This window comes from Chinchilla lanigera, unplaced genomic scaffold (genome assembly GCF_000276665.1).
Source record: "Chinchilla lanigera isolate Chin_1 unplaced genomic scaffold, ChiLan1.0 scaffold00041, whole genome shotgun sequence".
NCBI lineage: Eukaryota > Metazoa > Chordata > Mammalia > Rodentia > Chinchillidae > Chinchilla > Chinchilla lanigera.
In genome coordinates this window covers 9332558-9356004 of record NW_004955442.1, presented here as the reverse complement: position 1 = coordinate 9356004, position 23447 = coordinate 9332558, and the positions used below count along the sequence as shown (strand labels likewise).

The 23447-nt window shown below is 43.6% G+C and overlaps 1 protein-coding gene across 4 annotated transcripts in view; it reads right to left on the bottom strand.

Moving 5' to 3' along the window:
* Positions 1-253: 253 nt before the first annotated feature.
* Usp7 (ubiquitin specific peptidase 7 (herpes virus-associated)) overlaps positions 254-23447 on the bottom strand; it is a 39730-nt gene continuing 16536 nt past the window's right edge. For all 4 annotated transcript variants that reach the window (XM_005391205.2, XM_013517899.1, XM_005391207.2 and 1 more), the window contains 25 exons: positions 22470-22600; positions 21827-21881; positions 20791-20871; positions 20608-20698; positions 17792-17874; positions 15688-15797; positions 14237-14393; positions 12177-12321; positions 11709-11839; positions 11083-11217; positions 10555-10656; positions 10257-10362; positions 9266-9358; positions 9113-9180; positions 8529-8629; positions 7723-7876; positions 6869-6936; positions 6287-6395; positions 6114-6191; positions 4710-4810; positions 3600-3699; positions 2413-2532; positions 2190-2261; positions 1958-2048; positions 254-1544 (listed from right to left, as the gene is read on the bottom strand). In XM_005391205.2, coding sequence (XP_005391262.1) covers positions 1438-1544; positions 1958-2048; positions 2190-2261; positions 2413-2532; positions 3600-3699; positions 4710-4810; positions 6114-6191; positions 6287-6395; positions 6869-6936; positions 7723-7876; positions 8529-8629; positions 9113-9180; positions 9266-9358; positions 10257-10362; positions 10555-10656; positions 11083-11217; positions 11709-11839; positions 12177-12321; positions 14237-14393; positions 15688-15797; positions 17792-17874; positions 20608-20698; positions 20791-20871; positions 21827-21881; positions 22470-22600 — 2589 coding nt within the window. In that variant the 3' untranslated portion in view covers positions 254-1437. The remainder of the gene's footprint in view (positions 1545-1957; positions 2049-2189; positions 2262-2412; positions 2533-3599; positions 3700-4709; positions 4811-6113; positions 6192-6286; positions 6396-6868; positions 6937-7722; positions 7877-8528; positions 8630-9112; positions 9181-9265; positions 9359-10256; positions 10363-10554; positions 10657-11082; positions 11218-11708; positions 11840-12176; positions 12322-14236; positions 14394-15687; positions 15798-17791; positions 17875-20607; positions 20699-20790; positions 20872-21826; positions 21882-22469; positions 22601-23447) is intronic.

Genomic DNA, 23447 nt, shown 5'->3' with positions numbered 1-23447 from the left:
CACACCTTACAACGTCCTGCACAGTGCTCGCCTCCTCAGCCGTCCATCAATCCTGCCTGGCAACGCGCTGCAATCTCTGAAGCCCCAAAGTGACTCTAGTGAAAAGGCAAGTCATCCCCCCACCACCCTCTGCCACCCTGAAATTAGGGAGGAAAAGACACCACTTTAAAGCCTTGGCAAATGTGAAAGTGCTTCCCAAGCCTGGGTCCAAGGAGGGCAGAAGTCTTCCTGAACTTCCATGTCACTCACTGAATTAAATTTTTATAGAAAATTTTATTCAACATACAACATTTTCCAGCAAAAAGGCAATATACAGGAAGAGTTGTTGTACACTGCTGCTACAGAAACAAACAAAAAATATTGGAAAAGGAGGAAAGGAAATCTGATCTGATTCTATTGTACTGCACTCAAACTAGACACGCAGCTGGCATTAGCTCCAAAATAAAAAGGAATGAGGTTGAGGCAGAAATAAAGCCACACACAGTGAGTACCCAATTTGTAGACTCACTCAACAAAAAGTGACCTCCTCCCAGTGGCAAATTGTACATGTTCATTCATTAAATATACATTTCATTTTCCCTCTTTATTTTACCTTTTTTACAAAGTCAACAGCTTCCTAACCACTAGCAAGCATGCCCTCTTGCTAAACGGATCTGCTTTGTCCTCCTGCCTGTTCCACTGCCTCAGAGTTCTATTTATCACCCTTTCACCTGCTCACATCAATGACAGCATTAAACTTGCTGAGAGGCAGCGGAGTAAACCTTAACTGTATTTAACAGTGTTTTTAATTTAATAGAAAGACCCAAAAACATCTGTCGGGACTGTACTCAAGGCACCCGCTCTGCGAAGGGCCGCAGAACAGTAGTGGCTGACGGAAGGAGATGGGCTCATGACCCAGGCGGCCGAAGGAGGAACCCGAGGCAGGGCCAACAATGCACACAATGAAGGAAAGAGCGCTATTTATTAGGTTGTGAGTTTCTCTGTTTGCCTTTACAGATGCACAAAAGGTCATTGGAAGGATAACTGAAGGAAGTCAGCCGAGCCTGCACGTCAGATGGGCTGTCGGCAGGTGGCAGCCAGGACCCCAGGCAGGCAGCGGGGCCCTGAGCCACCTGCACCACCCGAGCCCTCGTGTCGGGACAAAGTCTGGGAACCTCTTCTCCCGTGCGCTGACAATTGCCTTGCATCACGGTTACCATAAAATAACTCTCATTGGCATCCAAGCTTTATAAAAACACCTTCATTTTGCTCAAAAAGGGCAGTCAATAGATACAGAGAAGCCAAACTGAACAGCCTCAACAAAATAAAATTAACATCAGCAGCAAATCTTCTTGCTGGAAACTTCGGCTAGAGTGCACGTGTACCAAAGTTCTACGGCTGTTAAAAAGGGGCACACACCCACACGCTGTCTCTCGCCTTCAACACACTGGGGAGAAGTCAGTTATGGATTTTAATCGCCTTCTCAAGGTACGTGTAGCGACTCCTCTTCGGGGCTTTGTTGAAGTGGTCAAGCCCTAACCAAGGCCGAGGATGAGACATGTTGCCTGGTGGGGAGAAAAAACAAGAAGTGAGACCCACAGTGACCCCAGGGCCCCGGGTCCTCAGTGACCAAGAAGGACCTCCAAATTCAAAACAGCTGTTTGTCCCTGTGGTCTGGCTGTGTGAACTCAAGGACACCAGGATGCCCATGAGGCCAACTTCTCTGGCGCTTGGTGAACATGCTGGTGGCACCTTGAGTCAGCCCAAACCAGAACCTGCAGCTCAGAGCTTCTGGACCTGATCCTTACTACTGCTGTGCACACACCAAGGGCTTCCATCTGAAACGACCCAGGGGTTACAGGTGCTACTCCTCTGTCACACAGGGCCCGGTATGCATACAAGCTCAGGACTGTCGACACCGCCTCTGTACGCCGCTGTGCACATATATAACCAAACCCTCCAGCGACAGGGCTCTTACCAGGCTGCGGCTCAAAGTCTTTCAAATTTACTTCGTACTCATCTTCATTAATGTACTGGTGCCGGCCCATCATTACAATTGCGAATTTAAACTACAAGACAAAAAAAAAAAATCAAAACTCCTCCATTATTTCTGTATACTGGCAAATTCACATCTCTGGCAAAAAAAAAAAAAAAACCTAAGCTGCTTTACTAGATCGGGTCTGAGCACACTGGCCCTCAGAAGCGCACACCTTTTCAAACTCCTTTTCCTGGATGTCCAGCAGGCTCTGGATACGCTTCATCACTTCTCTGAAATGCTCGCCCTGGAAGGCAAAGTACACATGTGCTCATGGGGCTGCTCACAGGGCCACTCCCACTGTCCTCACACTGCAGCCACCAAACCAGGAGCCCAGATTAACAACAGCTGTTCAAAAGCTTCAGGTCCTCACTGCCAACCTACATCAATACTCTTACCTGGTGTATCCTCAGCAAAAATGGAATTCCAAACGTCCCAAACACCTCTTTGTGGAAATGTGCCACTGTGATCAGCATCTCGTTTTCCTTATCTATGTCTACCTGGTCCAAAGGTATTTCCTGGGGACACATTTTAAACATGAACAGTTTAAGTGCAATTATTACAGACAGATGACTGTGTTTAAATTCTCACATGCTACTTCAACGACGTTAGACCACACTGTAAGTTGTATCTAGGATGTCCTGAGAATGTCCGTATGTGAAAATCTTGGTGCCAAGCTCGGTGCTATGGAGAGGGAGGCAGTAAAGCTGTGCGAGGTGGGGCACACTGGGAGGTCCTAAGTCACTGCGGGTGTCCTTGGAAGGAGACTGCAGGGCTCTGGCACTCTCTTTCCTTCTCAATCCCAGCCATAAAGCAACCAGGCCTCCTCCAGCTTCCTTCTGCCAGTCCCTGGCAGGATGTGCTGCCTTGTTACAGATCCAAAAGTAGTGATGCCAGCAAGAGTCACAGATGAGATCCCAAACTGTGAGGCACGGTAAGCTTTTCCCCTTTTTAGGTATGATTATTCCAGGTATCTTGCTACAGAAGTGCCTCAGTGTTTTATTTCTGTCAAAATGCCAGACTGGATCTAGCTAGAATGATAAACGTTCAGGGCAGAAGATAATCTTTTTCAGAAGAAATAAAATAATGTAACTTCCTATGTAAATGCCACAGCTCTAAACTCAACAGTGACCCACATTTTCTGCCTGTGTGCTTAATGCCCATATCCAAAGACAGATCCTGGCGAGGGTGGTGGTGTTTGCCCTATAATCCTAGCACTTGGATGGCTGAGGCAGAAGAATTGCTTCATGTTTGAGGCCAACCCGAAATTCACAGCAAGACCTTGTCTCCAAAAAAAGGAGAGAGAAAAAGAACCAGCTCTTCCAAAACCAAAGACAGATCTTGTATGCTTCTACTCATGAGGTCCCCGGACTAGTGAAATGCAGAGGGAGAAGACTGAACAGCAGTTGAGGGAAGGAGAAAGTGGGGAGCTGGAAAAAACTAATTCTAGAGGGCACCTGAATGACAGGTGCATGCACCAAACTAAGGCCTCCTGTCAACTTGCTGTGAGCTTCACGCAAGCAGTAGACAGGACGGCCTATCCCAAGGGTCCGAATTATCCCGGTGCCAACACGGGGACAGTTACCTCTATTCGAAATGTTCGACTTGTTGCAGGAGATAAACATTCTAATAATTCATCTTCTTGATGCACACCAATAATTTTGTAGCTTACAATTTCTAGCAGCCTGGGGGAGCATAAGATATATGTTCATGTAAAAAGTAAAACATAACTCACTGGCAACACAAATGTAAGTATCTCCAATGCTACCAAGATATGCCTTTTTTTTCTTTTTTTAAATAAAAGGATGGGAAATGTCAGAAGCAGGGACGAGACTGCCGAGAGCCTGAGATTAAAGGCATCAAACTGTACTTAGGTGAAGTTAGTGGAAGTGGTCACATGTGAGCCAGAGATGCAGGTTAAACACAGTCTCCTAGAACCGTGTCACGTCTCCCACCAGGAATCCAGGGTGGGGAGGACCAGGTGCGTTGTTCTCAGACACCACAAGTACTCTTTCAGGCAGTACTGTAGTCTCTCTCATTGATTAAAGCCACAGAGACAACACTCTGAGAATCGCACACTCCGAAATAAACACTGACCACCAAATCTTGGGCTTCTTTCTAGGTCTGTGTGCTATCTAAATAGTGAATGTTAGCCAGCAGTTCTGAGATAAAAATTTGAGATTGTATCTCAAATATAATGAACAGTCACCGCTTCCAGTTTAGGCTGATCACTCGTTTTGAAACAAGTACTTCCTGGGCATGGCTTTTGTACACCTGAATCTCACCTTTTTACTATAGCTATGTAACACCAGAACACAAGGAGCGGAAAATGGCTCAACCACTTAACAGTTTACCCCGTACCACTCGGGTAGGTACCATTTCAACCTACCCGAGTAGATTCTTCTACTGAATAAATGTCATAAAATTGTCATTTGTGTATTTCCCGTTACATTATCTTATAAAAATTAACAGGGAAGAAAGCAGTATTTGGTCACCCTGTACTTAAATAACTGCGCTGCTAAGTGATTAATGATGACATGCTTCCAAACCTCTCCACAAACACCAGCTTCAGGAGAATGTGGCAGTAACGTAGATGGGTTCTAGCTGGGTCAACTTCTATTACTACAACTGTGGAACTCAAAGTTAGTGCCGCTGCCTTCTACCCCTCCCTCCATCAGCCTCGAGAAATACTTGCCTAAGTTTCCCTGATGCTTTCTCACCAAGCTCCACGGCCTTTTTACACTCTTCCAACAGGTCCCGGACACAGCCATGCTTATCTGGATATAGTGTTATTTCCTGAGTAATGACAAGGTGATACCAATACTTTAAAGAAAGCCCAGAGTTCTGCTGTGACAAATGTGCAGGGGAAAATACTGCAGTAATTGTTCAAGTTCTCCGACTGGATGATAAATGTGCTCATTTACCTTCTCACCCAGAAGTCCACTTTGTGAATTCCCTCATCACGGGACTATCTGCCCAAAACTCAGACCAAACCAGGATTGATAGATTAGGAAATGACACCTGGATGCAAAAAGCCCTAGGATATGATCCCTTGAAGGGTCATTTTTTTTGCTGTTTTTTTTTTGGTTTTTCTCCAGTACCGGGAACCGAACTCACGACCTTGCGCTTGCCAGGCAGGCGCTTTTGCCGCTGAGCTAAATCCCCAGCCCCTTGAAGGGTCATTTGAGAGCCTTCCAGGTTCTCAGCATAGCGTGAAAGGACGCCAGCCCAGAAAAAAGGCCCAGGCTGATTTGATGGTTTCAGCTTGATCAATTCTACACAGTTTAGTGTCCAGTCTCAAATTTTTCCTCCATACTGGCAGAGCTGTAACAGTGAGAAGCTTGGCATCCCAGCAGGTACAGACGTTTTAGAAAAACCCCTAAGAAGTGTGGCGGCATGCCTTTGCTGAGAGTAAGCGTGTGATGCCACTGACGAGGCCTGTGTTAGCAATGTGGGCAATGAGGGGCCCACAGCCATCAATGCCTGCATATTCCTGGGTAGGTGGGTTTGGCCAGGTGGGGGCAAAACAGCAGTAGTTTAAAGAGGATACCAGCTGGGAATGTAGCTCAGCAGCACAAGCACCTGCCTAGCAAGTGCAAGGTCCTGAGTTCAATTTCCAGTACCAAAAAAAAAAAGCCACAGTTGCTGGGTGTGGTGGTGCACACCTGTAATCCCAGCACTCGGGAGGCTGAGGCAGGAGGACTGTTGCGAGTTTGAGACCAGCCCGGGCTACAAAGTGAGCTCAAGGCCAGCCTGAACTGCACAGCGAGACTGTGTCTCCCGAAAAGGAGGAAAAAAAAAGAAAAAAAAAAAACGAAGAGGCTACTGTGTTGGGCCCAGGAGCAATGCATACACTCCAGGATCTTCCCATCAGTAAGAAGGGCAGGGAGGGGCCCACAACACCTCAACTGCTTTTCTCCCCCAAGGCCTCAGAAGGCTGAGTCAGAAGGGGTGGGGGGGGACTCTGAGCCAGGGGCCTCTGCCCCATGTTACCATTGAGGGAGTACATTTTTTGTATGTTTTCGTTAAGGTCTAAAGATGGACAAACAGCAGACAAGGTCTTATAAAATAAAAATTCATAGTAATAAGAAAAACTTACCTCTTCCCTAAATTGGCTGTTTAACCATATACATTTAAAACTTCGCCTGTTCTCAAAGTCTGTGATTTTCATCTTAAGCTATTAAGAAAAAAGAGACACTCATATTAAAATATGCATCCACAAAAACCCGAGGCTTCTCTTTATTTCCCAGTTATATTAATATGGACTCATACCTGCTGATAGTAAAGTTTCTTAGGTTGTCTAGGCTTGAAGAATTGTAGAAGATCTCTTAAAGTACCTTCATAATTATGTCTAAGAGGATTACCTGGGCCATCCCTGTAACTGCACAGAAAAACAGCACATAAATAAATGACTTGTTTATTGGCCTAGGAAACATCTCCTGAGTAAACATAGAAGAAGCAAACCACAGCCCTCACACCTAGACATGAAATTTGGGTCTGTCTCACAGTGCCACTTAACATTCTGATTCCCTGACCTGAGTCCCTTTTGCCCAAACACGTGAATGCCCTCTGCACACACACAGCACACAGAACTCTGGCCACATGACCAATGAGCCCGCTGGACACACAGCTGAGGGTGGGTTTAATAAAGTGAGCCTAACTGTAGATGAGGCTGATTACTTTGACACTTCTGCGTAATGTGGTCAAGGTGTGTGGCGGTGACAAGAAATGCAAGAAATGGCATGTGAGGTGAAGGGGCTAACTACTTACTAAAATTAGTTCCAAGACAGTTTGGTTAACTACGGAAAGCACGCAATAAAGACCGATCGTGGAGCATCTGCGAGAGTGGCTTACCCTTGAGACTTGAAGAACTGGAGCAACATGGGGTCAGTGTTGAGCCTCTGTGCAACAGTCTTTGCAACCTAGAGATGGGAATGGATCAGGAGACAGAAAGAAGGCGCATGTTTTGGGTCAAAAATTGACATCTATCTTGGGTAATTACTTGCTAAATTCCTACAGAAAAGTTTATGAGTAGGCTGAATTTAAATTTCCCTAGAAATACAGTACTTAACAGGAACATGCTACATTTCTTCAATACACTACCATGGGACTGTTACCTGATAAGGATAATTTCTAAAAGGGTTTTCGCTACTTTTACTTGTGGATATTTTATGGGTGACAGTTCAGTATATGCATACAATGTATAGTGGATTCCATTAGGATAATTAGCATTTCCATCTCCTTGGTGTGGGGATCAGATCCTTCAGAGAATTCACTTTTATTTTTCTTTTTTTTTTTGGTTTTTCTCTGGTACCGGGAACCGAACTCACGACCTTGCGCTTGCCAGGCACGCGCTTTGCCGCTGAGCTAAATCCCCAGCCCCTGAGAATTCTCTTTTAATGGTGAGCATATAGGCTTTTTATTTTCTGATTACTTTTAATGGTAAATACCTGGGAAGTTTAAGTGAAGCACAGATTATGCCCAACAAAATTATGCCAAGATCTCATGGATCAGAAACCTAGGTGTGGTGTTAGATGGGGAGGGCGGACAAGGTGAGCACAGCTCAGTTCCTAGGCAGTGCCAGTCCATGCCACTCAGACAAGAGACTCAACCCTCCTGAACTAAAGCCATCAAGCAGCTTCTTCAACATTTATAAAGAGATCTTTTTGGTGTGGAATCTGAAAGGGGAAGGCACATTTACTACATACCTGAAAGTAATTCATTCTGTTTGATAGGGTAACCACAAAGCCAGGGTCATTGGGGATTGTTTTATCACAGAAGATAACGTCGACGCGGTGGTAGAGGTCTCTGAAATACTCTTTTGCAGTGGGTAATTCACTATTATCGTTTTCAGGGTCATCCCTAAGGAAAAGAGTGCAGACTGAATGGAGGGGTACAGCAGGCACCAACTGGTAACAGCAGCAACATCAGCTCACTCTCCCATAATGCAGTGTACAGAAGGGCCCTGCTCTGAGGGCGTCAGGTATCCACCTCTGCTTCCTTTGTAAGAAATACAATTCCCTATGGATGTGTACTCGAGCCCACACAGCACATCCCACCCTCCAGACAGAGCAGGAGACTTGGGACACAGTGAGCCTGGTGGATGGCAGAGCCTGTCGCTGGCCAGGAGCTGGCAATCAAGGTGCTTTTGGACATAAGCATCTTTAAGACCACAGATCTGTAGGTTTAGCTGCAGACAGGTTTGAATGAATTACCTGAGCAAGTACATTCTTCTAAGAAGTTCAGTGTCAAGTATCTTCCCACCCTGATAGTTAACAGCTATCAACTTCACTGTAGCAGACATTTTAAGAAATAAAAGGTTTAAATGATGGAAATGGTCACAATCCCTGATTTCAAAACCCAGAAAAGACCAGCTGCTATCAATATACTCAAATACTTTCAACAAAATCATGCCTCAGGGTCTACCTACAACGGTCTCTTGGTTCTGTGACTGACCAAAAGACTTCTGGTATTAGTACTGTACAAGATAATGGAAACATCAGAAAATACATACTTCTGAAACACTATAATGTCGCCATCCATCAGTTCATCAAGGGCTTTATCAAGAGACACATCATAGTCCTGAATTCTCTCTGTTAAATTCGGTTTAACTTCCTATAGTAAAAGAGATATAATGTTTACATTGCAAAATTTGTCTAATATTTAATATAGCCATATTTTTCCACATGCTGTATGTCCTCTACAATTTTCCTTTTCTTTTTTTTTTTTTTTAAGAGACAGGATCTCACTCTACTGCCCAAACTGCCCCTTAATTCCTAACTTTAAGTGCTTTTCCTGACTCACCTTCTGCAGTATCAGGAACTACACACCTGTGTCACTGTGTCCAGCCCAGCCACATCTTTAGTTAAGTTAAACTGCTAATGTAAAAAACATCTCTACTAATAGTATCTAACAGACACAGAACCTAAATAGGTAAAAATAAAATATCTAAGCCTGGGTAATTCTCGAGACCACCAGAGGCCCGCAGTTAACTACAGACTTTAAGCAATACCAAACAGTGCTTTCAAAAGTAACCACACCACCACCACCCTCCAACTACTAACAATACAATGACTACGGAAAAGTAAATCATCAAACCTCATAGAGGATAAGGCTAGTATCTTGGATAAATCCTGCTCTGTCACACATAACTGGGAGCAAGTCACCTAAGATAAAGGAAAAACAAGTGTTAAACCATAACTGCAACATACCGAGCAGACCTACTGAAAGGCAGGTGCAGCAGTGACTTACGTATTTTACAGGATATGGGTGTGTAGATGTGCCCACAGTAATTCAAGCTCCGGGTTTTAGGGTCATACATCTTCAAAAATAACATTACATCATCTACAAGTTGATGAACAGGCTGTTAGGATATTAACACTCAGTATAATGCTTGTTTTAAGAAAACAACAACAAAAAGACTTACTAACAGTAAGCTTAGGAGGTCAGTAATTACTGAAAGTATTGTTCGGGCTCCTTCAGTCACAAGGTCAGGTAAGGTTTATTCAACAGGCTCTACATCTGCCCTGAGGGCAAATACTACATATGGCAGTGAAAACAGTGTACAGCGCGTAAGCTTAGAAACCCTAGTGTTGTTTCTACTACAACACTAGTTAGTGATAAATACTACATGTGGCAGTGAAAATAGAGTACAGTGTGTAAGCTTAGAAACCCTAGAGTTGTCTCTACTATACTAGTTAGTGACTCGCTACCAACTAGCAGGATGGAAAACTATGGGAACATGTTAACAGCCTTGAATCTTTCCAGAAGTGTCTCTCAGTAAAAAGCAGAAAAAAAAAAAAAAAAAAGACTGCGATTTTAAAAGGGCCAACTTGTTTATAAAGCTGGAAGACAGCTACCCATTCTGAGACATGTTCTCTGTGGTACTTTCAGTACTACAATGACAAACAGGCCATGTGGCCCACAGAGCTTGCAATGTTTTCCCCTTGACCACTGATGACACATCTGCGACCCCCGCCCCATCTGATCTGACCAAACTGACGAGTGCACCCCAGGGCTGACCACAACACAGGACAGGCCGCCCTAGCACTGAAGCCTCCTGACTCCCCACTTCACAGGACACTACAGCCGAGCCAGTGCCCGCGACTCCGTCAAGAAGCCCTTCAACTCAGAAAGGGTCGCTCTATCCACAAGGAAGGAAGGTTCACCCTGTGTGCTCAGAATAATCCAGGAGGCCACCTCTCCTGCTTTAAGTGCAGCCAGGCATTTTGTGGGCACTTACGATCTTTATCAAACTTGGGTAATGTAGCTCCACTAGCAGCCAGCTCAGGGTCAACTGTTTCCAGGAATATTGTCCAAGGGTTCTCATTATCACTGAGTTCAATCATCTATTTCCAAAAGAGATGCTGATTTTAGAAGATTTTAATGGCTCAGATGACAAAGTGAAAACTATAATTGATGACTGCAGAAAATGTCCAATTCTACCAAACTGGACCATAAGAGAAACAAGGTCACTAACTGCAGAGGACAAAAGCCTTCTGCAGTCTCACACGAGATACCCTGGGATCAACAATATTTACTGTTTTATTGCCGTCTGCTTCATTATCTAACATTGCCGGTCGTTTTGTTCCATTACTCCTTGCTTGCATGGGCCATAATCGAATCTGATCTTGTGGAAATCCCTAGGGAAAAAATTTAAATAAATTAAAACAAGTACATATTTTAACCTCGTGTCAAAATTTAATGCTTTTGTGATTAAAAGAAAAAAATCTATAACCCTTCAGGATCACTAGCATTCGCATTCCAGGGCTTGTGGCTTTTTTACCAATACGTGGTGATGGTGAAAGGATGCGCACATGTAAATCCCTTCCTCAGGAATTCACCAGTAGAAATACGTTCTGAAATCCTGCAAGATTCTCTGCACTACATTCTAGAGCTTTGGATTTTTTATACTCCTCCCTGGACAGAACTCGTGCTCAGGTTATCACCTCACTTTCAGGCAACACCTGGACACAACCCCCAGCCGCACAGGCAGCTGGTCTGTAATGAAGGTGGAATTGGGGGCAGGGGGCAGAGTAAGGGACGGCAGCTGAGGGGCTGGCACGCACCATGGTCTGGGAGAGGCTCTGCACAAACTCCGCCAGCGAAGAGTTCTTCAGAACCTTGAACACAGTGTATTTCACTTTTTCTTCATCATACATGTCATTTCCTTGGTGGCCACAAAACTGATCTTCTGCCACTATCTGAAAACACAAACACACGGAACAGAGCTGACAACTGACATAAAAATAACACAAGTGATGTTGAACACCTTCAGACTACCAAATATTTCAACGTAGGAAGAAGAGGAGCACTCTAAAGAGATCAGAGGGAATGAGGCTCTAGAGAAGACGACATCTCACTGCACTCACTCCTCGCATTTTCTGAGGCCCTCTGCCGTCGTACACACACATCAGCCCTGCTCTATTTGTGGTCTGGACTACTGCTTGCAGCTCAGCCCTTAATCGACCTGTACATGCCATCAATCAGGGCACAGGCCTGAGCGGCTTCTCAGCACCCACCAGCCAACCTCAGTGGCCTGACATTAAGCATCCCAGGAGCTCCTCAGAGCAGCTCACCTGGGACTGGTGACTATGCCGGCACAGCAACCAAGCGCACGTAAGCATGTGGAGCTGTACACCCCTCAGCAGTCACTCTGCTGCCCCGTCCGAGGATCACAGAAGCAGAAGCTGACCTGTACTTGCATATAGAGATGGGCTTCCTGCCGCTCCTTCCGCTTCTGAGCCTCAATCCTTTTCTCTTCCTGTAATCGTTCCACCAACTGCTGGGGGATATCATGGTCTGTGACAGCTTGTAGAACTTCACCTGCAGGACAAATGCAGCCCTTTCACCCTGGTGCACATTATGCTTTCCCTTCCTTACATGGAAAACTTTAGGATGTCATTTATCTATTAAAGTGAAAACAATTACAAGACACCATGAGTCAACCTTAAAACCTACAAGCACGATTCAGTTTGCCTCTGGGTGATGTAAGGGAACAAAGGGAAAGAAAGGGTGTTTGGGCAGGCACCATAGGTTGGTCCACTGTATTTCATTGCTTTTTATTTTATTGGCTAACAAACAGCAAGGCAGTTGAGGGATTCATGTGCAACTGTCCAAGCTCATCACAGTAAAGAATGTAGTGGAAGCTGGCTGTACTCACTCAGCTTTGATTCCCTGATATACACTAACATATAAGCATTAGTGCAGTGACGGACAGACAGGTCGTCGTCATGGCCCCCGTAATTGTGCTCAATGGCTTCTTCTTTTGTACATCTTGAAACAACATCATCGTCAAATTTACACCACTGCAAGGAAAGCAACCAGACGTCACCAGAGATGACAACCTCCCGGGGAAGTGCCCAGTACTATGGCACCACTGTCCCCAAACACACAAACCGAAGATGTGCTGGTTAGGCTAGGCATGGCCTCAAGCGTTGCACCCACCAACCCACAGATGCTTTTGCTTTCATTATTCTGTGAGAAGGGTCAACATGTGTCCAGTGGCAATTTTTATAATTTAATCAAACAGCCCACTTCCCGTTACATTCCATTCACAGACACTAACTCTTTGCAGAATTCAGCCATGTTAAGCACACTTAATTCAAGTAGTTAAACTGAAATTTACGCTGTTGCTTACAAACTTGCAATCTTCCTGTCTCAGCCTCCCAGTGCTAGGATTACAGGCATATCACACCAAGCCCAGTTTCTTCTTCTTTTTTTTTTTTCCCAGTACCAGAAATCAAACTCATGACCTGCGCTTGACAGGCAGGCGCTGTGCCACTGAGCTAAATCCCCAGCCCCCTAAGCCCAGTTTCAATAGGCTATTTTATACTGTCACAATGACATACTAATAACCTAAATTATCTGCCAGTGAGACACAAGAAGTCTTACATGGAGATACTTTAAATAGTCAAATGCTATGGATACAGATACTCCATCCTTGTTGTTAATCATTGGCCCTGTAGCCTTAGGCTGGCCTCCAACTCATGGTGATTCTCTAGCCTCTGCCTTTCCCATGTAAACAAATTCTTCCTACTTTGCAATACCTATCCTCTATTTTGCACCTTGTTTACCCTTGGGAGTTTCTCACATGAGAAACAATGAGATATTTAAACCTTTTTTTTTTTTAACACTTAAATTTTATGTGTTTATTTCATTTAAAATTGTGGACTCAAAAAAGAAAATTATGGGCTCGAGGTACATCCATTTATCTACAAATGATTCAAGTTTATCCTTCTCTATAGCACAGGAGTACTCCACTGTATATAAATACATTTTCTTTATCCTTTCATGTGTTGAGGGCCATATGAGCTGTTTCCAAAACTTATCTATTATAAATTGGGTTTGGTTTTTTTTTTTTGGTCTTTTGGAGAAAGGGTCTCCCCATGCAGTTCAGGCTGGCCTTAAGCTCACTTTGTAGCCCAGGCTGGTCTCAAATTCACAACGATCCTCCTGCCTCAGCCTCCCAAGTGCTGGGATTACAGGCATGCGCCACCACACCCGGCTTGTGCTCCTAAAACACTGTGGTATGATGCCTTTAACTCTTTCGAGAAGATCCCTATAAGGGGAGTAGCTGGGTCAAATGAAGCCTCTAGTTTTAGTTTTTTGAGGAATCTCCATACTGATTTCCGTAACAGTGGTACCAGTTTATACTCTCACCAACAGTGGAGAAGGGTCCCTACTTCTTCATTCGAGAATGTCTATTCATTTCAGATGTCCAATTTTGGGTTGGATCTTTGAATCAGGTGGGGGTCTGATTCTTTTAAAGTTCTTTATATACTCTAGACATTAGTGGGACAGATTTTAAGTCCTTGTTTGCCAAATGGTTTGAAGCACTATGCCCCTGAGGGTTGTGGAAAAGTGGACAGGACAAGAAGAAACCATGGAGGATGGCAGGGCACAGAGCCTAACTGCAATCACCACAGCCTCCCAACACAGACCCACACTATGAGGAGTGGTCAGTGTTCAGAGGCAGAAAAGAACTGTCTCATACCAGATGCAAAGGGATTCTTAAGGCCCAGTGTTCACTACTAACAAAAAGGACAATCTCTAGTCCCTTATTTGCATTTAAAGTGTCAGCAAATAATGGAAGAGAAAAATAGCACCTCACAGCCAGAACACACAGATAAATCAATGGTCAGCAAGGAATCCACTATTGCACAAATGGGGACTTCAGACCTGCACCAGAAGTGTTGTGTCACCCTGAGTCCCAGCACTTACTTTGCCATCCCCTTTGGGGTTTAAATAAACCACATAATGTCCACCATGATTATCACCACTGTGAACCAGGACTGCATGGAGAATGTAATTTGCAGGGTCCTTAGGATCTGTTTTTTGCAAAAACTCGTCAAGTGGTAATTGTTCTGGAAACTCAAACCTATTAAAAAAATTTTAAAAGGAAATTCAGCATTTATTATCTACAAAATACTGTAGCTTTAATTATTAAGAGATTAATTTAATGGCTCATCTTTAATGAAAAAGAATGAATTGACCTGGATGACCCTTCGAACTTCTTAAAGGAGCACCAGTTATTAGACAAGTTCTCAATTTATTCACATCAATGTAAAGTTTGAGGATAGATTTGAGAAAAATGCCTGTAAAAGCATGATATTCCTAATGGAGTTTTGACTCCAAAGACTTTATACAGCAGTGAGTGCTGTAATGAATTTACACAGAACTTTCTTTTTTTTTTTTTTGGTTTTTCTCCGGTTCCGGGAACTGAACTCACGACCTTGCGCATGCCAGGCAGGCGCTTTTGCCGCTGAGCTAAATCCCCAGCCCCTACACAGAACTTTCTAGAGCACCTAGGGCCCCTTGCTAAGGCATCAGTACCTGAGCCTGAGGGTGCAGGAGTTAGAATGCATTGCCTGCTGACTTCTACAGACACACTACACAGGGCTTGTTTCTAAATTACTGGTTTCATAGCACTTGATTAGCTGAACAACTCCCATCATCAGAGTGACAAGGCAGGGAGGGAGGACAGCAGGAGAAAGCAGTGGCTTGTGAGCAGAACAAGTGCCCATGGCTGAGGGGCTCCAGTGCTCTGCTCTAGCTCCTAAGGCTTGGAAAACTGCTGCCCTTGTAGCCAAACGTCCTAATTTCCTAAACAGTGCCAGAAATCTAAATATTCATGTGAACTTTCACGACTTTTAAAACACTAGCAACTAATTTCAATGAAAACAAGATGAGGGTGTAACAAAAATACCAACAGGGGTTACTGGCCTAGGGGCTCCACTTGTGAGAACCGGTCGAAGGGTTTCTTGAACATGCCACACTAAAGCATGTGAATAGGTGAGCAAAGACCCTGCTGATGGCAAGTTTTCTGATTTGGTCATATGCTTCCCTCAAACCTGGAGGGTGACTGGTTACCCTTCATCTCACATAAAACTTGTGTGCAAGCTAGTCAGGGTAAAACGTCCATATTCTATCTGATAAAGTGGCATGCATTATTACTCTCATGTGGGTAATAATTTTTAGCACTATAGCACCTGATACTTTAAGAATCTGGAAAACCACCTATAATGGCACATACCGACTTTAGCATTGAGCTTACAAAACACTAGAGAACACACTTAGGTAGCATCTACTTCCTGGTCCAAATTCCATTTTTTACAACCACAATATGGCACTGTGTCTAACCCCCAACCCATTTACGTTCCACTACAGATTACCTATCATTGATCTTGATATTTTGGTCCGTCTGAGGGTCATACATAAATCTCATGAGTTGCAGGTGTAACACTGGTGGCAACGTTAGGAATTTCACACCTTTCTCTGCTTCCTGAACACGAAGAAGAAACCAAGTTCATATCAGCCCTGCTATTTACTGAAGCAATAAAAATAACAGGTTCAGCAAAACTGGAACACGTTTGGAGATGTCAGGTAGGAGGAAGCCAGGAAGTCTATATATTCATTTAGGTTTTACTTTATTTTTTGAGACAGGATCTCACTATACAGTTCAGGTTGGCCTTGAACTCGCACTTATCCTCCTGTCTCAGCCTCCTAAGTGCTGGGAGTACAGAAGTGAGCCACTATGCTCAGCTCTGTATATCCATTTAGGATGTCTTTACAATGCTGCTGTTGAGGTCTGCATTGGGTCTCTGCCATTTAAAATCGTGCTTGCACCAGCCTGTGCGTGGGCGTTTATGGCCTAACTGGGATGCCTAGCAATTGGGGGAAAGACATTAAAAAAATAAAAGTCATCTACTGCTATATTACAGTCATCAAACATTATGAAGAATTTGGAGAATCACAGAAAATGTATCAAATGGAAAAGCAGAAAATTATGATTACCATTGTTCAAGACTGGTAGACAGAACCCCTGATCAGAACAAGCACAAAGGAACCCAGCTGTGGGCTGGCAAGATGCTAGTGATGGCCCCTACCTCTGGGCTCTCTGGCCATGCCTACAAAGAGCTCAGAGGTTGTAGAGCACATGCTCAGCACCCACTCCTCAACCGTACTCCTTGCAAGGAGCTTGCTACCCAGTGGCTGCCAGTCTCTGTGCTCCTGGGAGCCCCTACACACCCAGCTTTGGGCAGGGTCCTGGAGAGACCTCAACTCCACAGCAGCCCTCTCCCCCTCCATCTCAGTCTACCTATGTCAGCTCTCGTTTCTTGATAAAATGAGGCTTTGCCACCTGAAGTCACTGCTAGTCTTCCATCACACCCACTATGCTTGGCTGTAGTCCCAAGTCAAACTATTCTTCTGGCTTTAAAACCACGTTTTCTTCATTTTTCTTTTTTGAGACAGGGTCTCACTATGTAGCTCAGGCTGGCCCTGAACTCTTGGTGATGCTCCTGAGTGCTGGGATTATAGGCATGTGCACCACGCCTGGCCCAACCCATGTTTTTAAAAGACTAGCAAAAGCCTAAGAACTGGGGACAGTGACAAAGTGTAACTACTTGGCAACTTTAGTGTGCATGAGAATATTTAAGACTGAGTTATCTGTGGAAAGACAAAAGCAAAAAAACCCACACTACAGAATGGCACTGAAGGACCAAAGTATCTGCCTCCCCGTCGCTGTCCACAGAGGCTAGAACTCTGGAACATCCAAGGAGGAGAAAAGAAATTCTGGTAAGCTGACTAACACGCTTCTTAAGCACAGTGAGATGACAAAGTTCTAATTAATATCTGTAGAGAATTCTGACCTTCAGCTTGATGTTCTGAGAGATCTGACCCCATGGAGAGTAGGAGATCTGAGGGTCCACTCACAACATGAATTATAAATTGGCAGCCTTGGCAAGCAAAGGGCAGTCTGAAAAGTTTTAATAATAAATGAGCTGAGCCAATGTGCTCAGGTTATAATGCTAAAAAAAAAAAAAGACCCTGAATCACTGGATCCAACAGACCAGCCTGCCCTCCACTAGGCCATGGGCTCATGGCTGCCAAGGTCTGCTGGACCCCCGGAGCCCCTAGGGGGCCATGTCCTAGGGAGTGCACTCCCCAATCTAGTAGAGAAATCTCAACCACCAGAAAACTGCATTGTGAAAAGAAGCATAATCCATAAACTAAAAGCAGAGTCTAAGTGACTTAGAAATTACACTTCGACCAGGAAAACCTGAAGCAAAGCTCCAGAGAGGAACAGTACACACAAAGGGAAAACTTCCTCCAGCCTACACTTCAGTCATCTGCTCGCACCCACCCACCACCAACTCAGAGATGCCCTTGTGCTCCAAACACCAGAAGCACACGAAGGGCACAAGTGCACTTTTCATTAGCAACGGAGTGACAGAACCAGGAACCAGGGAGAGGCTAAAAAGGGACCCACGTTACCTGCAGGCCGTGCTCCCCAGCATCGTACTTGTTGTCACCATCTAGTTGTTCTACTGCCACATAATCCACAAATGATTCAAATACTTTAAAGAGAAAGAACAACAATAGGTCAACTAATGTGTGATCGATCGCTGAAGCTACAATTATAAAAGTCAACCCAGGTCAAATAATGTAGACTAGAGAATGTGACTGCAGCTGTGAACAATGACTTCACCCCTAATAGGCTATGGCTGAATATGCCACTGTTGCCTTCACCAATGCCAGGACACTGGCAGGCTTCTTAGCCATAGCAAAGTGACACCACTGAAAAAGAGTGAAGGCCTCACTTTCACTTTTACCTGGAAAACTTATAAAGCTGCAATTGGGAGAGCCAGGAATGGAAGGTGTGAGCAATCAAGAGCCTAAAACAGAAGGGCACAAACACGAATGGCTGGCTGATGATAAACAGTGGGAAAGCCTGACGTCCTCACACATACCTCTCCTCCAGGTGGGATGGAAACAAACAGAAAACCTAACAGTTGCAAGTAACAGAATGATAGCTAAGTAAGCACAAACTGACATCACGGATTTTTAAGAAGTTCTGCCAAATGCTGGCACTGGGAGAGTGAGAAGACCAGCCACACACCAGAGAAAGAAAAGAACCACCTCTGCTCTGGTCCTAATGGAATAATACAACTGGACTGTGACAGAACCAGCAACTGTCACGTCTGGACCACAGAGTGTGTAGAACAGGGATTTGTCAGAGAAGGGAAAGAGATGAGGGCCTAGGACCACCTGTTCACTTCTCAGGCCGTGGCAGAGGACAGTCCAGAATCTAGTGTCCACTCAGGCTTTTGGACAGACACAAGGATGTGAGGAGCCCACAGCAGCTGGCATCTGCAGGGCCAAGGAGCAGAAAATTAGACCGAAAAACAGCACGGAGGCTTGCACAAAGTTCTCCGTGAGGGGCAGGGATGAGTCATCAGCAGATGAGTGTGAACATGAGTGGGTCACCAGAAAGATGAAGATCAGAGAGAACAGTCCTCAGAGCTTGTAACGGGCTGGGACAGTGTTCCTACCAGCAAAGGTGGGAAATCCACCTAAGATGTGGGCAAATCAGCAGAAAACTCACCATGTTCAGGAGTACAAATTAACTCTATAAACAAAAGCCTCTTCTGCTGCCACCTAACAAAGCTCAAAAACAAGCCGAAGAATAATCAAAAATGATCTCTAACTTTCTGTGCACAGGAACAAAGGTTGAGACCCATTACCAAGAAATATACAAATCACAATGCCTGCCGTATTATGGAAGATGATCAAGCATGCAAAGCAGCCAGAGAACAGACACACAAACTATGGAAATGACAAAATCAATAGTTGAAGACATTATGAAAATTATGAACTATGTCCCCTAGGTTCAAGAAGGTAAATGAAAGCAGGAGTGTGTGAGCTGGGAGTGGCGGTGCATGCCTATATTCCCAGAACTCAGGGAGGCTGAGGCAGGAAGACCACAAATTCAAGCCCAGCCTTGGCAATTAAGCAAGACTGACTCAAAAAGAGGTGGGGCTGTAGCTCAGTGCAAAGGCCCAGGGTTCAATCCCCAGTATTAGGGAACAAAAAGGACAGAAAGCAAGAGTGCATTAATCAAACACAAGGAAGAGTTTTAAGGATCCAACTCAACATTTACAAATGAAAATACCACAGATGGGAAGGAATAACAGCAAACAAGATACTACAGAAGTTTGCTGAAGTTGAAGACAAAGCAGTGGAAACTGCAATTTCAAGTAGATCAAGGGCAATAGGAGGCTGTGAGGCATAAAACATGTGACAAGTAACTGAAATTTTTCAAATTTTATGGGAATTACAAACCCACAGACCCAAGATCTTCAGTGAACACAGAATTAGAAGAACAGGAAGCAAACTACAAACAGCTTAAAACCAGTGCTAAGGTAAAGCTTAAAACCACTGGGCTGTCCGGGGACGTACTGTGCATGGAGGAGCAAACAGCGTAAGCAAGACAAGAGCAGACATCGTGAGCACAGGCTAAGAAAGCTGTGCATCTGGAGTGAACGTCCATGGAAAGCCCACCCCAAAGACAAAAGGACGGCCTTTCCACACCCACAGAATGAGAAATCTCACCAGATCACCCTCAATGGTTTAAGGAAAGAATGCCAGAAGGAACTGCTGATCTAAACAAAAGCATCAGAAGGTGTAAAGAAGTAGGCAAATATGTGCTTCCTCCTTTCTTATTTTTAAACTTTCTTCAAAAAATGAAGAACTGAGAGGCCAATAAAAATAGATAGAACACTTAAACCAGGCATCTTACAGATGGAAATATGCTAACTGCCAATACAAGTCTTAAAAGAAGATGTTGCTGATCTTCAAGAAAACAAACCCACCATCAGCCCAGAGAGCCAAGACCAATTCAGCTTGTATAACACAAGAAGACAAAAAAACAGTCCACTCTTGGACCTAACAGCCTCAAGCTGAAACTAACCAAAATAATCACAAAATCAAAAGAAATCAAAAACAAAGACTACATTCTGCTACATGATTCCCTTTAAATAAACAGAACATGTGAATTTGGCCTGGTAGGTCAGAAGCCCAGATGGAGGTCTCCACTGAAGAGGGGTGGCAGGGCCAAGGCAGGGCCAAGGGTGGGTGGGCAGACGTTTTGTTCTGAGGCCTGGGTGGATTACAAGCGTGCATTTACCCAGTGTACTGCCACTTCCTGCACCTATGCTACATATCAGTAAAAATCACTTATTAGATAAGTGAGACATTAAACCAAAATAGAAATGATTAAGAGCTTATTCTGTTATGTATACAAAACTTACTATTTTTCTTTCCTTTTATACTTAGCTGGATATCATAATAATCTTCTCTTCTGTCAGACCGATAGTCTACCTCTTTGCACTGGATATAGGACTGCAGTAAGCAAAAGACAGCTTCAGTATTAATGGTTAAACTTGCATTTTAAAATATTTTAAACCTATTTTTAAAAACTAGTAATCACATACCACCATTTTGCCTCGAAATAACTTCGGTATGGTGCCTTCTACACATGTGCCTTTCATCTTATTTTCCACATTATCAAGCAACTGCAAGAGAAAGCTTGGGCTTTACAAAACATTTTTCATGCTTAAGTAATACACAGTAAAGCTTAAGTAGGAAATCTCAATGGTCAAAGAAATTCTAAACTATAAAAATATTATGACCTTTGGCATGCAATTACCAAAAACATACACAATCTTCCTTCTTGGTTGGATTTAAAAAAAAATCTACATGCAATAGTTGAGGTTAACCTTTTATACAATAGCCTTTGGAATGAATTAGTAATCTGTAGTGCCTTTAGAAGCATTTTTTATATTCATTTTACCTCCGTGGAAAAGCATGTAAATTGATCACTAAACTTAACTCGTAATGGTCCACACCAAGAGATTAATGAGGTTGAGCCTGTCAACAGGATTGACTGGTTTGTCCATGGATACTTAATGAACTGAATTCAATCCAGCTAGTGCTGCAAAAAAGAAAACACACCTTGCCCAGCCAATCACCTTGAACAGCCATTTCATGTGTGTGTATCTTTATCTTTCCTCAAGAATGGAAGAATGAGAGTCTGCTGGCGCCCTGGGAGGGTGTGGGGAGAAACACCAGCACATGGAGGCCCGCCTCGGTGAGGGTGCGGATACTGGAGCAGTGACCTTCTCACCGCTCTGCAAAGACCGAGGACCACTAAGACAGTCACCTACACCTTGGCTCCTTGAGGATCACTCACTCGCACGTACTGATTCCATTTAGCAAGTTCAAAGCCTACGCCTACTACTGTTTAAAGTCAAGCTTTCTCAGCATTACTTTCAAATAATTTATCAAATGTAGTAATCATCTTCTGCCTTTACAATTAGATAAACGCGGCCTTTTTCTTTCAGTCTAAGCTGGTCCTGAACAAAGATGAGTTTTATTTGAACTAGGTCTGAGATTTAACTTAGTAACAATTTCTGACATGGCTTCAAAATACTCTATGTAAGAACTACACAATTACTGCTTGAAACTTACCACTCGACATAGCTCTTGGACATCATGTTGCATGAAGCTATCTAAAGTTTCCCACCTTTCAAAAATAAAATGGACATCTACATTTAAACTTCCAAATTTTCAAAGGAATAAAACAAAAAAGCAACTCAGATTTAAAAACTAAACTGAATAATCATCCACTACTCTCCACTTCAGTTTTTGTGAGGTTATAATTTAGGAGGTTACAATATTTTAGGAGGTTACAATTCACAGTTAAAGTGAGTTTTACCAGTGGACAGCAAAATGTTCACAATTTCTTACATTGTTCTAAACATACTAAAAATAAAATGAAATAAAATAAACTATTATTAGCAGAGGCAGGGTGTCCAAGCAAAGTATTCACATTTTGAAAGCTATACCTGTTCTTTTATTGAAAAGTTAAACTTAAAGGACAACTGAAACAAGGTTCTAAAAGGTAAAATTTTGAGAGGTGAATTACTTCTCAAGTGAAATTCTAAAACAAAGCTTCTATGTCCAAAGATGAGGAACAAATTACAATGATAAAAACACTAACAATATGCCCAGGCCTCCCTGAATTAAGTACCTAATGAGTACTATTTTCCTGTCTCCACTCATCTACCCCAAGAAAGGCAGCAGAAGGGAGAGGCAGACTTCTGATACATACCCAAAGGACTTGGTTAGCTTTTTTGTTCCTACGGGCTTATCACTGTGCTGCAATTCATAGAACACTCTTTGTAATGCTAAAGGGACGCTTTTAGACGAATCGTCACCCTCTGTTGGCATCATGTACACAGCCTAAAAGAATTGATTTTAGAAATAATTTAACTGTATGTAAAAGTATAATTTCTGATCATAATAGGTAAGGCAACTGCTACGGCTTTCAACTATCCCAAAATAGGTCAGAAAACTTTGAAAAGCAGTATCTTTAGAGATAATCTAGAGAACGTAAGAAGGCAAAAAAAGAATTTTGTTTTTAAAAATTATCTACAGCTTACCACAGTACCCATTCGCTTCAGACTTCTTGGAACAGTACTTTTTAATTTACAGTTACTTATAAACAAAAGGTTTGATGGAAATTTAAATGGTACTCTGTTTTCTCCCAATTCAGCTATCCTGATCATATAGTCCCACTATGGTAATGTGTCTGGAAACATGGGCATGAAATACAAAAGGCAAGTGCCCCCACAACAGAAGTACCTAGTGCCTGGATTGCTTACACTGATTGAAGGAAATTCTGAAAACAGAAATGACTATCCTACATTAGACTCAAGTATGCTGTTCTGGTTTTGTTTTGTTTGTGGTACTGGAGATCAAACCCCAGGTCTTTGTACTTTGTCCTACACCCCCAGCTCATTTCTTATTCTGAGAGGGTCTCGCTAAGTCACCAAGCTGCCCAGGCTAGGATCAAACTTGTGATCTTCCTGCTTCAGCCTCCCACAGTGCTACGATAACTAAAGTGCGTGCCACATTAATGCTGGTGATGGAGCACACCTGTAATCCCAGCACTCGGGAGGCTGAGGCTGAGGCTGAAGCTGAGGCAGGCGGATCACTGTGCGTTCGAGGCCAGCTTTGGCTAACAAAGTGAGTTCAAGGCCAGCTTAAACTGCACAGCTAGACCCTATCTCAAAAAGACAAAAAATTT